This window comes from Lethenteron reissneri, chromosome 50 (assembly GCF_015708825.2).
Source record: "Lethenteron reissneri isolate LAM-NWPU_2019-01 chromosome 50, ASM1570882v1, whole genome shotgun sequence".
In the NCBI taxonomy this organism is placed as follows: Eukaryota; Metazoa; Chordata; class Hyperoartia; order Petromyzontiformes; family Petromyzontidae; genus Lethenteron; species Lethenteron reissneri.
Genome location: NC_083828.1, coordinates 11,079,540 through 11,094,300, shown reverse-complemented (window position 1 = coordinate 11,094,300; position 14,761 = coordinate 11,079,540). Strand labels below are relative to the sequence as shown.

General features: G+C 56.0%; 1 protein-coding gene across 1 annotated transcript in view; it reads right to left on the bottom strand.

Annotated features, from left to right (window-relative positions):
- Positions 1-14,761, bottom strand: part of GLMN (glomulin, FKBP associated protein) — a 41,336-nt gene that overhangs the window by 1,613 nt on the left and 24,962 nt on the right. Inside the window, exons 11-16 of the mRNA XM_061572300.1 lie at positions 9,159-9,232; positions 8,568-8,652; positions 7,611-7,726; positions 7,221-7,284; positions 5,119-5,248; positions 3,183-3,265 (exon numbers count right to left, since the gene is read on the bottom strand). Of these exons, the coding sequence (XP_061428284.1) occupies positions 3,183-3,265; positions 5,119-5,248; positions 7,221-7,284; positions 7,611-7,726; positions 8,568-8,652; positions 9,159-9,232 (552 nt within the window). The remainder of the gene's footprint in view (positions 1-3,182; positions 3,266-5,118; positions 5,249-7,220; positions 7,285-7,610; positions 7,727-8,567; positions 8,653-9,158; positions 9,233-14,761) is intronic.

The window sequence follows — 14,761 nt, the reverse complement described above, 5'->3', positions numbered from 1 at the left end:
CCACCCACACAGCCTCCTCCACACAGCCTCCACCCACACAGCCTCCACCACACAGCCTCCACCCACACAGCCTCCACCCACACAGCCTCCACCCACACAGCCTCCACCCACACAGCCTCCTCCACACAGCCTCCACCCACACAGCCTCCACCCACACAGCCTCCACCACACAGCCTCCTCCACGCAGCCTCCACCCACACAGCCTCCACCACACAGCCTCCACCACGCAGCCTCCACCCACACAGCCTCCACCACGCAGCCTCCACCCACACAGCCTCCACCACGCAGCCTCCACCCACACAGCCTCCACCCACACAGCCTCCTCCACACAGCCTCCACCCACACAGCCTCCACCCACACAGCCTCCACCACGCAGCCTCCACCCACACAGCCTCCACCACACAGCCTCCACCCACACAGCCTCCACCACGCAGCCTCCACCCACACAGCCTCCACCCACACAGCCTCCACCACGCAGCCTCCACCCACACAGCCTCCACCACACAGCCTCCACCACACAGCCTCCACCACGCAGCCTCCACCCACACAGCCTCCACCACGCAGCCTCCACCCACACAGCCTCCTCCACACAGCCTCCACCCACAGCCTCCTCCACAGCCTCCACCCACAGCCTCCTCCACACAGCCTCCACCCACAGCCTCCTCCACAGCCTCCACCCACAGCCTCCTCCACACAGCCTCCACCCACACAGCCTCCACCCACACAGCCTCCACCCACACAGCCTCCACCACGCAGCCTCCACCCACACAGCCTCCACCCACACAGCCTCCACCCACAGCCTCCTCCACACAGCCTCCTCCACACAGCCTCCACCCACAGCCTCCACCCACAGCCTCCACCACAGCCTCCTCCACACAGCCTCCACCCACAGCCTCCTCCACAGCCTCCACCACAGCCTCCACCACGCAGCCTCCACCCACACAGCCTCCACCACACAGCCTCCACCACACAGCCTCCACCCACACAGCCTCCTCCACAGCCTCCACCACACAGCCTCCACCCACACAGCCTCCTCCACAGCCTCCACCACACAGCCTCCACCCACACAGCCTCCACCCACACAGCCTCCTCCACACAGCCTCCACCCACACAGCCTCCACCACGCAGCCTCCACCCACACAGCCTCCACCACACAGCCTCCACCACAGCCTCCACCACACAGCCTCCACCCACACAGCCTCCTCCACAGCCTCCACCACACAGCCTCCACCCACACAGCCTCCACCCACACAGCCTCCTCCACAGCCTCCACCACACAGCCTCCACCACACAGCCTCCACCCACACAGCCTCCTCCACAGCCTCCACCACACAGCCTCCACCCACACAGCCTCCACCCACACAGCCTCCTCCACACAGCCTCCACCCACACAGCCTCCACCACACAGCCTCCTCCACACAGCCTCCACCCACACAGCCTCCTCCACACAGCCTCCACCCACGCAGCCTCCACCACACAGCCTCCACCCACACAGCCTCCTCCACACAGCCTCCTCCACACAGCCTCCACCCACACAGCCTCCACCCACACAGCCTCCACCCACACAGCCTCCTCCACACAGCCTCCACCCACACAGCCTCTACCACACAGCCTCCACCCACACAGCCTCCTCCACACAGCCTCCACCCACACAGCCTCCACCCACACAGCCTCCACCCACACAGCCTCCTCCACACAGCCTCCTCCACACAGCCTCCACCCACACAGCCTCCACCCACACAGCCTCCTCCACACAGCCTCCTCCACACAGCCTCCACCCACACAGCCTCCACCCACACAGCCTCCACCACACAGCCTCCTCCACACAGCCTCCTCCACACAGCCTCCACCCACACAGCCTCCACCACACAGCCTCCACCACACAGCCTCCTCCACAGCCTCCTCCACACAGCCTCCACCCACACAGCCTCCACCACACAGCCTCCACCACACAGCCTCCTCCACAGCCTCCTCCACACAGCCTCCACCCACACAGCCTTGTCTGCTATTTCGTCTGCTCTGGCTGTCCCGTCTGTACTCTCTCTCTCTCGCACCTTCTGCACCGCGCCCCGTCCCCACTACTCCGCCCTGTCCTTGTACTGGGTCCCAGAAGCAGATCTAGAAACTTCTCAAGGAGGGGGTTAGATTCTGTGGTGCGTATCAATGAAATACGAAGTCTCCGTCACCTGCCCTCCACTTGGGTTCCCCAATGATGCTACTGCCTCTCTCTCGCTCGCAGTTTCGTTCCGTCTCGATCGTTCTAACCTTTGGGCAAAGGGGAATTTTTTGTTGTTGCACGAATTATAAAATAAATCTCGATTCGCCAGCCCGAGCATCGGTTCCTTCCTCGTTAAAAACACTCTGAGGAACGTGGATTTGGGAGTTGATGTTCATGGAGAGCGGCGTGCTCGCTACACGGCCAGTGTCAACTTGGAACAACAATGACGTCAACTGGCAACGCGGCGCTGAACGGTACAGACTCGCGAAGAGAGAGAAAAGGACTCGGAGGAGCGAGGAGGAACAACAGATGAGTGGGAAGGCGGCCAGCCGGCGCCAAGTTCCGCTCTCCCCAAGCTCTGCAGTCCTCGATATGTGAAGGTGCTATCAGCCAGTTCATGAGCGCCTGGAGAAACCCACGCGTGCGAGGGGGAAACACTCTATCCCATGCACATGACCCGGCATTCGTCTGCCAGTAGGGGGTGATGATTGCTGCTGTGTGTTGTAGCCTAGAGCAAAGACAAAGGTCCCCTGTATTGCCTTAACAGATTGTTGAGGCAAGTGCTGCTAGCGAGCACCTATGAAGGCTGTCGCAGCACACGAGGGGGTGCATGGCCCAGCACCACGCCTGGTCGCCTTTGTCTCCCCCGTGGCGATGTTCACACACCGCACCAGGTACTCATTTGAGGCCGAGTCGACCCAGCGATGGCCTAGGATCAATTCAGATAACCGTCCCCGGTGTTGACCGCTACCCGCTGCGCCACCGCTGCCCCAGCGGCAGCTGTCCCCGTGCGGCACAAGGTGACCCGGGGGGACCCGTCCCTGCGAGCGGGCGTTAGTCTGCCAGTAGTGGGGGGGGGGGGGGGGGGGGAGGCGAAGATCGCCGTTGTTTCTGCGTGATCCCAGTTGAGTGTCGCGGCCCACCGGGGGTGCAATCGCGCGTGGGTGCGGGGGAACGTTGGTACCTGTGCGCGTTGCTTCGGGGGCATGCTGGGAAGGGGGTCGCCGCCCACGCTGACGGAGAGCCCCGCGCCGTCCGCGACCGAGTCTGCGAGGCGCACGAGAAGCGCTCGCATGCACAGCTCCACATGTGCAGCGTTCACCGCTAACTACTGAACTGTGTTTTACTTTACGAGGTAAAAGGCCCACTGAAACACGTAGCTGTTTTTCAGATGCGATCTGGCCTCAAATCATAGCTCAACGAAATGGCTTATCATGTGGAAATTTATAGCGGCCACATACTCTAAACGTGTGATGTTGATTCTAAATGTGTAGGGAAAAACCGGAGGACCTGTTTGTGAGTGGGGGTGTGTGTGAGTGTGTGAGTGAGTTTATGTGTCAGTGTGTGAATAAGTATGTGAGTGAGTATGTGTGAGTGTGTGAGTGAGTGTGTGAGTGAGAATGAGTGAGTGAATGTGTGAATGAATGTGTGAGTGAGTGTGAGTATTTGAGTCAGCGTGTGAGTGAGTGAGTGTGTGAGTGAGTGTGTGTGAGTATGTGAGTGACTGAGTGTGTGAGTGAGTATGAGTGAGTGAATGTGTGAATGAATGTGTGAGTGAGTGTGAGTTTTTGAGTCAGCGTGTGAGTGAGTGTGTGAGTGTGTGAGTGAGTGTGAGTATGTGAGTGACTGAGTGTGTCAGTGAGTATGAGTGAGTGAATGTGTGAGTGTGAGTATTTGAGTGAGCGTGTGATTGAGTGAGTGAGCGTGTGAGTGAGTGAGTGAGTGTGAGTGAGTGTGTGAATGTGCGTGTGTGAGTATGTGAGTGACTGTGTGTAAGTGAGTATGAGTGAGTGTGTGAGTGTCAGTATATGAGTGTGTGAGTGAGTGTGAGTATGTGTACGAGTGACCATGTGAGCGATCGTGTGAGCATGAGTGAGCATGTGAGTGTGTGAGTGTATGTGAGTGAGCATGTGAGTGAGCGTGTGAGTGAGTGTGAGTGGATGTGTGAGTGTGTGAGTGTGAGTATGTGAGTGACTGAGTGTGTGAGTGAGTATGAGTGAGTGTGTGAGTGTCAGTATATGAGTGAGTGTGTGAATGTGCGTGTGTGAGTGTGAGTATGTGAGTGACTGTGTGTGAGTGAGTATGAGTGAGTGTGTGAGTGTCAGTATATGAGTGTTTGAGTGAGTGTGAGTATGTGTACGAGTGACCATGTGAGCGATTGTGTGAGCACGAGTGAGCGTGTGAGTGTGTGAGTGTGAGTATGTGAGTGAGCATGTGAGTGAGTGTGTGAGTGAGTGAGTGTGAGTGGATGTGTGAGTGTGAGTATGTGAGTGACTGAGTGTGTGAGTGAGTATGAGTGAGTGTGTGAGTGTCAGTACATGAGTGAGTGTGTGAGTGAGTGTGAGTATGTGTACGAGTGAGCATGTGAGCGATCGTGTGAGCATGAGTGAGTGTGTGAGTGTGAGCGTGTGAGTGAGTGTGTGAGTGAGTGTGTGAGTGAGTGTGAGTGAGTGTGAGTGAGCGTGAGTGAGTGTGTCAGTGAGTGTGTGAGCGAGCATGTGAGCGAATATGTAAGTGTTAGTATGTATGTGAGTGAGTGTGTGTGAGTGAGTGTGTGAGCATGTGAGTGAACATGTGAGTGTGTGTGAGTGAGTGTGTGAGCATGTGAGTGAACATGTGAGTGAGTGTGTGAGTGAGCGTGTGAGTGTGTGAGTGAGTGAGTGTGTGAGTGAGTGAGCGTGTGAGTGAGCGTGTGAGTGAACGTGTGAGTGAGTGTGTGTGTGAGTGAGCGTGAGTGAGTGAGCGTGTAAGTGAGTGAGCGTGAGTGAGTGTGTGAGTGAGCGTGTGAATGAGTGAGTGTGAGCACATGAGTGTGTGAGTGAGCGTGTGAATGAGTGAGTGTGAGTGTGTGAGTGTGTAAGTGTGAGTGTGTGAGTGTGTGAGTAAGTGAGTATGCGCACCTCTCCGCGCGTCCCCACTGCGCGCGCGCCTCAACTCGTTGTCGTAGTGCGCCCGCGACAGCGACAGCCCCGTGCGCAGGGGCCGCAGGAAGCGCTCCTCCAGGCGGCTCAACTCGGTCCACACACACGTCTACGCGGCACACCACCACCAGCAGCAGCGTCACAATACCACCGGCAGCAGCATCGCAACATACCACCAGCAGCATCACAACACAACAGCAGCAGCGTCACAACACCACCACCAGCAGCGTCACTACACCACCAGCAGCGTCACTACACCACCAGCAGTGTCACAACACCACCAGCAGCGTAACACCACCAGCAGCATCACTACACCACCACCAGCAGCGTCACAACACGCCATCCGCAGCATCACATATCACGTGCCACAACAGATCACCAACATCACATACACTATCATCAGAAGCACCTGTGTCACAACACGTCACAAACCACCACCACTGTCAAGGACCATGCGTCATAACAGACCACCACCACCACTAGCATCATAACACACCGCCAACGGCATCAAAACGCGTAGCCGCCACACCACACCATTGTCACAACACACCACCACCAGCGTCACAGCACATCACAAAATTCTACCACCCTCACAACACACCACCACCAGCGTCACACAGCACGTCACAACACTCTACCACCCTCACAACACACCACCACCAGCGTCACAGCCCGTCACAACACTCTACCACCCTCACAACACACCACCACCAGCGTCACACAGCACGTCACAACACTCTACCACCCTCACAACACACCACCACCAGCGTCACAGCACATCACAGCACTCTACCACCCTCACAACACACCACCACCAGCGTCACAGCACGTCACAACACTCTACCACCCTCACAACACACCACCACCAGCGTCACAGCACATCACATCACTCTACCACCCTCACCACACACCACCACCAGCGTCACAGCACATCACAACACTCTACCACCCTCACAACACACCACCACCAGCGTCACAGCACATCACAACACTCTACCACCCTCACCACACACCACCACCAGCGTCACAGCACATCACAACACTCTACCACCCTCACAACACACCACCACCAGCGTCACAGCACGTCACAACACTCTACCACCCTCACTACACACCACCACCAGCGTCACGGCACATCACAGCACTCTACCACACTCACAACACACCACCACCAGCGTCACAGCATGACACAACACTCTACCACCCTCACAACACACCACCACCAGCGTCACAGCACGTCACAACACTCTACCACCCTCACAACACACCACCACCAGCGTCACGGCACGTCACAACACTCTACCACCCTCACTACACACCACCACCAGCGTCACGGCACATCACAGCACTCTACCACCCTCACAACACACCACCACCAGCGTCACGGCACGTCACAACACTCTACCACCCTCACAACACACCACCACCAGCGTCACAGCACGTCACAACACTCTACCACCCTCACAACACACCACCACCAGCGTCACAGCACAACACATCACTCTACCACCCTCACAACACACCACCACCAGCGTCACAGCACGTCACAACACTCTACCACCCTCACAACACACCACCACCAGCGTCACAGCACATCACAACACTCTACCACCCTCACAACACACCACCACCAGCGTCACAGCACGTCACAGCACTCTACCACCCTCACAACACACCACCACCAGCGTCACAGCACATCACAGCACTCTACCACCCTCACAACACACCACCACCAGCGTCACAGCACAACACAACACTCTACCACCCTCACAACACACCACCACCAGCGTCACAGCACATCACAGCACTCTACCACCCTCACAACACACCACCAGCGTCACGGCACGTCACAACACAACACCACCACCGTCACCATACGCGGCATCACAACACTTTGCGGGTGTGAACGAGGCGAGGCTGAGTGGGCGAGTGATTGTGTCGAGTGACCTGCTGTGTGGTGGGTTCGACGCAGTGTCTGGCTGACCCGAGGGCTCAACACGGGTGCAAGAACCAACGAGCGCGGTGCATGGGGCCGGTAGCCATGGCGGTGGCGATCGGTAAACCGGGAGCCGCTCACTCACCCGATTCTCCCACGGGGGGTCGCGTATGACCAGGTACCTCAGCAGATTGAGCCCGGCCATCACACTGCAGGGACACAGACGACACACAAACCAAGGGGGTGAGGGTGGCCTTTACCACATGTGTATACATTGGGGGGGGGGGGGGGGGGGGGGGGCTGCGTTATTGTTTGGAGCCACCCTGCTCCTAGCTCACTCGTGCCCGTTGTGAACAAAGTTCATGAACCGTCCGTGCCAATGCTTAGTCCGTGGCCAACGTAGGAATGTTTAACTTCTTTGACACCGTACGTAGCCAACCATGCCAGTCGGAGGTGTGCCAGCCCTTAACCCGTACCGCCGGCGCCCATGCGGTCCCCCGAGACCCGCCCCCCCCCTCCCCCCGCGTTATCTCACCGGTCGGATCCCTGCAGGAGGTCAGTCTCGGCCCCGCGCTCCAGGGAGAGCGCCGAGTGCAGCAGCGGCACGAGCGAAGGGCCCAGGAAGCAGGCCCTGTCCCCGTCGGCGGAGCCCTGCGGCCAGCAGAGTTGGCGACGGGGTTCAACGTCACCGCACGTCTCCGCCCACGGACCGCGAGGCCGCCCCACCTCTCTCCCTGTATCACCGCAGGCCCTGGCTACCTCAATCCTGACGCCCAGGGCCCATGAACCACACGGCCCCTCATCACCATCTCTTGTGTCAGTGACTCTGGCTAGCAGCAGAGAATATTAAATCCTAGAGCAGTCACAGTGACCGTCGATCCAGCACCCACTCATTTCGCTCTTGTCACTCGTTCACCGGTCGCCAGTTCCTTACTTGTCCCTCTTCTATCGCTACCACCATGGTTACCTTTACCGTGAATTTGATTCCTCCACCCACACTGCAGGTCACAACAACACTCACTCACCCACTCACCTCGAACTGTAAAGGTTGTGGGCTTACTCTACAACACACCGGTGTGCTGAACTAATAACTAATTGGCATGTTTTGCTTACGTGACAAACCTTACTAATTGGCTGTGTCGGGTGGTGGCGGGTTTAATGACACATTTATATTTACGCGATGTAACCCCAAAAAAACTGTTATTATGGATCATCATCATCATTGGCTTTGGATGTTGAACTTATTTCGCACAGTATGTAGCCAACCGTGCTAATGGGAGGTGCTTTCCCAAGCTCTTACGATCGTAACCTCGCTCAACTCTAGACACGTGTCAATGCACCCTTCATCTGTCAACAGCAGTGCCGTTTGCCGCTGGCCACTTGAACGCTGCTGGGCCACCGCATTCATCGCAACGGGTGGCGGAGCGCCGAGCGGCTGCTCCTCCCGCAGGGCGCTCTCATCCCGCAGGGCGCTCGCTCGCGCCGTGCGCACCTGAAGCGCGAGGTCGACCTGCGTCTTGACCGCGTGGATGAGGAGGCCGGCGACCCCCGCGTGGGAGCTCGTCCTGAACAGCACCCTGCGGCACAGGCAGGGAGCGCCGGGGGGGGGGGGGGGGGGGTCCCGGGGAGACAGACATTGAGAGAGATGCGGGGAGGCTGTGTTCTGCAGATTGTGAGAGTTTGTATGTTCTCATCCTGTTCTACAGAGTGAGTGTGAGTCGAGTTTGTATGTTCTCTCCCTGTTCTACAGGGTGTGAGTGAATGTAGTTTGTATGTTCTCCTCCTGTACTACAGAGAGTGTGAGTCGAGTTTGTATGTTCTCCCTCTGTTCTGAATGGGCTTCCTCTGGGTTTTCCACTTCCCTCCCACACACACACAATGTAACTGGTATTGGCCAAATCATCGCAATGCTGAAAGATTAGACTGCATATTACTCAAGCAGCAGCGGCAACATCACCCCTCTACTGTAAAATCTTGGCAAGACCCACCCCCCTGAGAAAAGAGTCTTGAAACTCAGCGAGGCTGTCCTGGGTTACCTGCGTTGCAGAGCGGCACCTCCGCGGGCGACACGGGGGGCACTCACCTGTACAGCGTGTGCGTGGCAGCCGGCTCGAAGCGCTCCAGGTACGACTGGAACAGACTCAGGCTGCGCCTGCGCTGAGGGTCCACACACAGCACGCACACGAGAGACGTATGAGTACTGTTGTTGTTGTTATGGCACTTGTGTACCCGGGGAGGGCTCGCCGAGTCTCAAGGCTCTTTTACATGCGGGTCGTGCCAAGATTTTGCAGTAGGCGGCGATGTTGCTACTGTGTATGGGGCGATGTTGCTACTGTGTAGGGGGCGATGTTGCTACTGTGTAGGGGGTGATGTTGCTACTGTGTATGGGGCGATGTTGCTACTGTGTAGGGGCGATGTTGTTACTGTGTAGGGGGTGATGTTGTTACTGTGTAGGGGGCGATGTTGCTACTGTGTAGGGGCGATGTTGTTACTGTGTAGGGGGTGATGTTGTTACTGTGTAGGGGGCGATGTTGCTACTGTGTAGGGGGCGATGTTGTTACTGTGTAGGGGGCGATGTTGCTACTGTGTAGGGGGTGATGTTGTTACTGTGTAGGGGGCGATGTTGCTACTGTGTAGGGGGTGATGTTGTTACTGTGTAGGGGGCGATGTTGTTACTGTGTAGGGGGTGATGTTGCTACTGTGTAGGGGGCGATGTTGTTACTGTGTAGGGGGTGATGTTGTTACTGTGTAGGGGGCGATGTTGCTACTGTGTAGGGGGCGATGTTGTTACTGTGTAGGGGGCGATGTTGCTACTGTGTAGGGGGTGATGTTGTTACTGTGTAGGGGGCGATGTTGTTACTGTGTAGGGGGCGATGTTGCTACTGTGTAGGGGGCGATGTTGCTACTGTGTAGGGGGTGATGTTGCTACTGTGTAGGGGGCGATGTTGCTACTGTGTAGGGGGTGATGTTGTTACTGTGTAGGGGGCGATGTTGTTACTGTGTAGGGGGTGATGTTGCTACTGTGTAGGGGGCGATGTTGCTACTGTGTAGGGGGCGATGTTGCTACTGTGTAGGGGGCGATGTTGTTACTGTGTAGGGGGTGATGTTGCTACTGTGTAGGGGGCGATGTTGCTACTGTGTAGGGGGCGATGTTGCTACTGTGTAGGGGGTGATGTTGCTACTGTGTATGGGGCGATGTCGTTACTGTGTAGGGGGCGATGTTGCTACTGTGTAGGGGGCGATGTTGTTACTGTGTAGGGGGCGATGTTGCTACTGTGTAGGGGGCGATATTGTTACTGTGTAGGGGGCGATGTTGTTACTGTGTAGGGGGCGATGTTGCTACTGTGTAGGGGCGATGTTGCTACTGTGTAGGGGGCGATGTTGTTACTGTGTAGGGGGCGATGTTGCTACTGTGTAGGGGGCGATGTTGCTACTGTGTAGGGGGCGATATTGTTACTGTGTAGGGGGCGATGTTGTTACTGTGTAGGGGGCGATGTTGCTTACTGTGTAGGGGGCGATGTTGCTACTGTGTAGGGGGCGATGTTGCTTACTGTGTAGGGGGTGATGTTGCTACTGTGTAGGGGGCGATGTTGCTACTGTGTAGGGGGTGATGTTGCTACTGTGTAGGGGGTGATGTTGCTACTGTGTATGGGGCGATGTTGTTACTGTGTAGGGGGTGATGTTGTTACTGTGTAGGGGGCGATGTTGTTACTGTGTAGGGGGCGATGTTGTTACTGTGTAGGGGGTGATGTTGCTACTGTGTAGGGGGCGATGTTGCTACTGTGTAGGGGGCGATGTTGTTACTGTGTAGGGGGCGATGTTGCTACTGTGTAGGGGGCGATGTTGTTACTGTGTAGGGGGCGATGTTGTTACTGTGTAGGGGGTGATGTTGCTACTGTGTAGGGGGCGATGTTGTTACTGTGTAGGGGGCGATGTTGTTACTGTGTAGGGGGCGATGTTGTTACTGTGTAGGGGGCGATGTTGCTACTGTGTAGGGGGCGATGTTGTTACTGTGTAGGGGGCGATGTTGTTACTGTGTAGGGGGTGATGTTGCTACTGTGTAGGGGGCGATGTTGTTACTGTGTAGGGGGCGATGTTGTTACTGTGTAGGGGGCGATGTTGTTACTGTGTAGGGGGCGATGTTGCTACTGTGTAGGGGGCGATGTTGTTACTGTGTAGGGGGTGATGTTGCTACTGTGTAGGGGGCGATGTTGCTACTGTGTAGGGGGTGATGTTGCTACTGTGTATGGGGCGATGTTGTTACTGTGTAGGGGGTGATGTTGTTACTGTGTAGGGGGCGATGTTGTTACTGTGTAGGGGGCGATGTTGTTACTGTGTAGGGGGTGATGTTGCTACTGTGTAGGGGGCGATGTTGCTACTGTGTAGGGGGCGATGTTGTTACTGTGTAGGGGGCGATGTTGCTACTGTGTAGGGGGCGATGTTGTTACTGTGTAGGGGGTGATGTTGTTACTGTGTAGGGGGCGATGTTGTTACTGTGTAGGGGGCGATGTTGCTACTGTGTAGGGGGCGATGTTGTTACTGTGTAGGGGGCGATGTTGTTACTGTGTAGGGGGCGATGTTGTTACTGTGTAGGGGGCGATGTTGCTACTGTGTAGGGGGCGATGTTGCTACTGTGTAGGGGGCGATGTTGTTACTGTGTAGGGGGTGATGTTGCTACTGTGTAGGGGGCGATGTTGCTACTGTGTAGGGGTGATGTTGCTACTGTGTAGGGGGCGATGTTGCTACTTTGTAGGGGTGATGTTGCTACTGTGTAGGGGCGATGTTGCTACTGTGTAGGGGGCGATGTTGTTACTGTGTAGGGGCGATGTTGCTACTGTGTAGGGGGTGATGTTGCTACTGTGTAGGGGGCGATGTTGCTACTGTGTAGGGGTGATGTTGCTACTGTGTAGGGGCGATGTTGCTACTGTGTAGGGGGTGATGTTGCTACTGTGTAGGGGTGATGTTGCTACTGTGTAGGGGCGATGTTGCTACTGTGTAGGGGGCGATGTTGCTACTGTGTAGGGGGCGATGTTGTTACTGTGTAGGGGTGATGTTGCTACTGTGTAGGGGGTGATGTTGCTACTGTGTAGGGGGCGATGTTGCTACTGTGTAGGGGTGATGTTGCTACTGTGTAGGGGCGATGTTGCTACTGTGTAGGGGTGATGTTGCTACTGTGTAGGGGCGATGTTGCTACTGTGTAGGGGGTGATGTTGCTACTGTGTAGGGGCCGATGTTGCTACTGTGTAGAGGTGATGTTGCTACTGTGTAGGGGCGATGTTGCTACTGTGTAGGGGGTGATGTTGCTACTGTGTAGGGGTGATGTTGCTACTGTGTAGGGGCGATGTTGCTACTGTGTAGGGGGCGATGTTGCTACTGTGTAGGGGGCGATGTTGTTACTGTGTAGGGGTGATGTTGCTACTGTGTAGGGGCGATGTTGCTACTGTGTAGGGGGCGATGTTGCTACTGTGTAGGGGGCGATGTTGTTACTGTGTAGGGGGCGATGTTGCTACTGTGTATGGGGCGATGTTGTTACTGTGTATGGGGTGATGTTGCTACTGTGTAGGGGCGATGTTGCTACTGTGTAGGGGGCGATGTTGCTACTGTGTAGGGGGCGATGTTGTTACTGTGTAGGGGGTGATGTTGTTACTGTGTAGGGGGTGATGTTGTTACTGTGTAGGGGGCGATGTTGCTACTGTGTAGGGGGCGATGTTGTTACTGTGTAGGGGGTGATGTTGTTACTGTGTAGGGGGTGATGTTGCTACTGTGTAGGGGGTGATGTTGTTACTGTGTAGGGGGTGATGTTGTTACTGTGTAGGGGGCGATGTTGTTACTGTGTAGGGGGCGATGTTGTTACTGTGTAGGGGGTGATGTTGTTACTGTGTAGGGGGTGATGTTGCTACTGTGTAGGGGGTGATGTTGTTACTGTGTAGGGGGCGATGTTGTTACTGTGTAGGGGGTGATGTTGTTACTGTGTAGGGGGCGATGTTGCTACTGTGTAGGGGGCGATGTTGCTACTGTGTAGGGGGTGATGTTGTTACTGTGTAGGGGGCGATGTTGCTACTGTGTAGGGGGCGATGTTGCTACTGTGTAGGGGGTGATGTTGTTACTGTGTAGGGGGCGATGTTGCTACTGTGTAGGGGGTGATGTTGCTACTGTGTAGGGGGTGATGTTGTTACTGTGTAGGGGGTGATGTTGTTACTGTGTAGGGGGCGATGTTGCTACTGTGTAGGGGGCGATGTTGCTACTGTGTAGGGGGTGATGTTGCTACTGTGTAGGGGGCGATGTTGCTACTGTGTAGGGGGTGATGTTGCTACTGTGTAGGGGGCGATGTTGCTACTGTGTAGGGGGTGATGTTGTTACTGTGTAGGGGGCGATGTTGCTACTGTGTAGGGGGTGATGTTGCTACTGTGTAGGGGGCGATGTTGCTACTGTGTAGGGGGTGATGTTGTTACTGTGTAGGGGGCGATGTTGCTACTGTGTAGGGGGTGATGTTGTTACTGTGTAGGGGGCGATGTTGCTACTGTGTAGGGGGCGATGTTGCTACTGTGTAGGGGGTGATGTTGTTACTGTGTAGGGGGCGATGTTGCTACTGTGTAGGGGGTGATGTTGTTACTGTGTAGGGGGCGATGTTGCTACTGTGTAGGGGGTGATGTTGTTACTGTGTAGGGGGCGATGTTGCTACTGTGTAGGGGGCGATGTTGTTACTGTGTAGGGGGCGATGTTGCTACTGTGTAGGGGGTGATGTTGTTACTGTGTAGGGGGCGATGTTGCTACTGTGTAGGGGGTGATGTTGTTACTGTGTAGGGGGCGATGTTGTTACTGTGTAGGGGGCGATGTTGTTACTGTGTAAGGGGCGATGTTGCTACTGTGTAGGGGGCGATGTTGCTACTGTGTAGGGGGCGATGTTGTTACTGTGTAGGGGGTGATGTTGTTACTGTGTAGGGGGTGATGTTGTTACTGTGTAGGGGGCGATGTTGCTACTGTGTAGGGGGTGATGTTGTTACTGTGTAGGGGGCGATGTTGCTACTGTGTAGGGGGCTATGTTGCTACTGTGTAGGGGGCGATGTTGTTACTGTGTAGGGGGTGATGTTGTTACTGTGTAGGGGGCGATGTTGCTACTGTGTAGGGGGCGATGTTGCTACTGTGTAAGGGGCGATGTTGCTACTGTGTAGGGGGCGATGTTGCTACTGTGTAGGGGGCGATGTTGTTACTGTGTAGGGGGTGATGTTGTTACTGTGTAGGGGGTGATGTTGTTACTGTGTAGGGGGCGATGTTGCTACTGTGTAGGGGGCGATGTTGCTACTGTGTAGGGGGTGATGTTGCTACTGTGTAGGGGGTGATGTTGTTACTGTGTAGGGGGTGATGTTGTTACTGTGTAGGGGGCGATGTTGCTACTGTGTAGGGGGCGATGTTGCTACTGTGTAGGGGGCGATGTTGTTACTGTGTAGGGGGCGATGTTGCTACTGTGTATGGGGCGATGTTGCTACTGTGTAGGGGGCGATGTTGTTACTGTGTAGGGGGTGATGTTGCTACTGTGTATGGGGCGATGTTGCTACTGTGTAGGGGGCGATGTTGCTACTGTGTAGGGGGCGATGTTGCTACTGTGTAGGGGCCGATGTTGCTACTGTGTAGGGGTGATGTTGCTACTGTGTAGGGGCGATGTTGCTACTGTGTAGGGGGCGATGT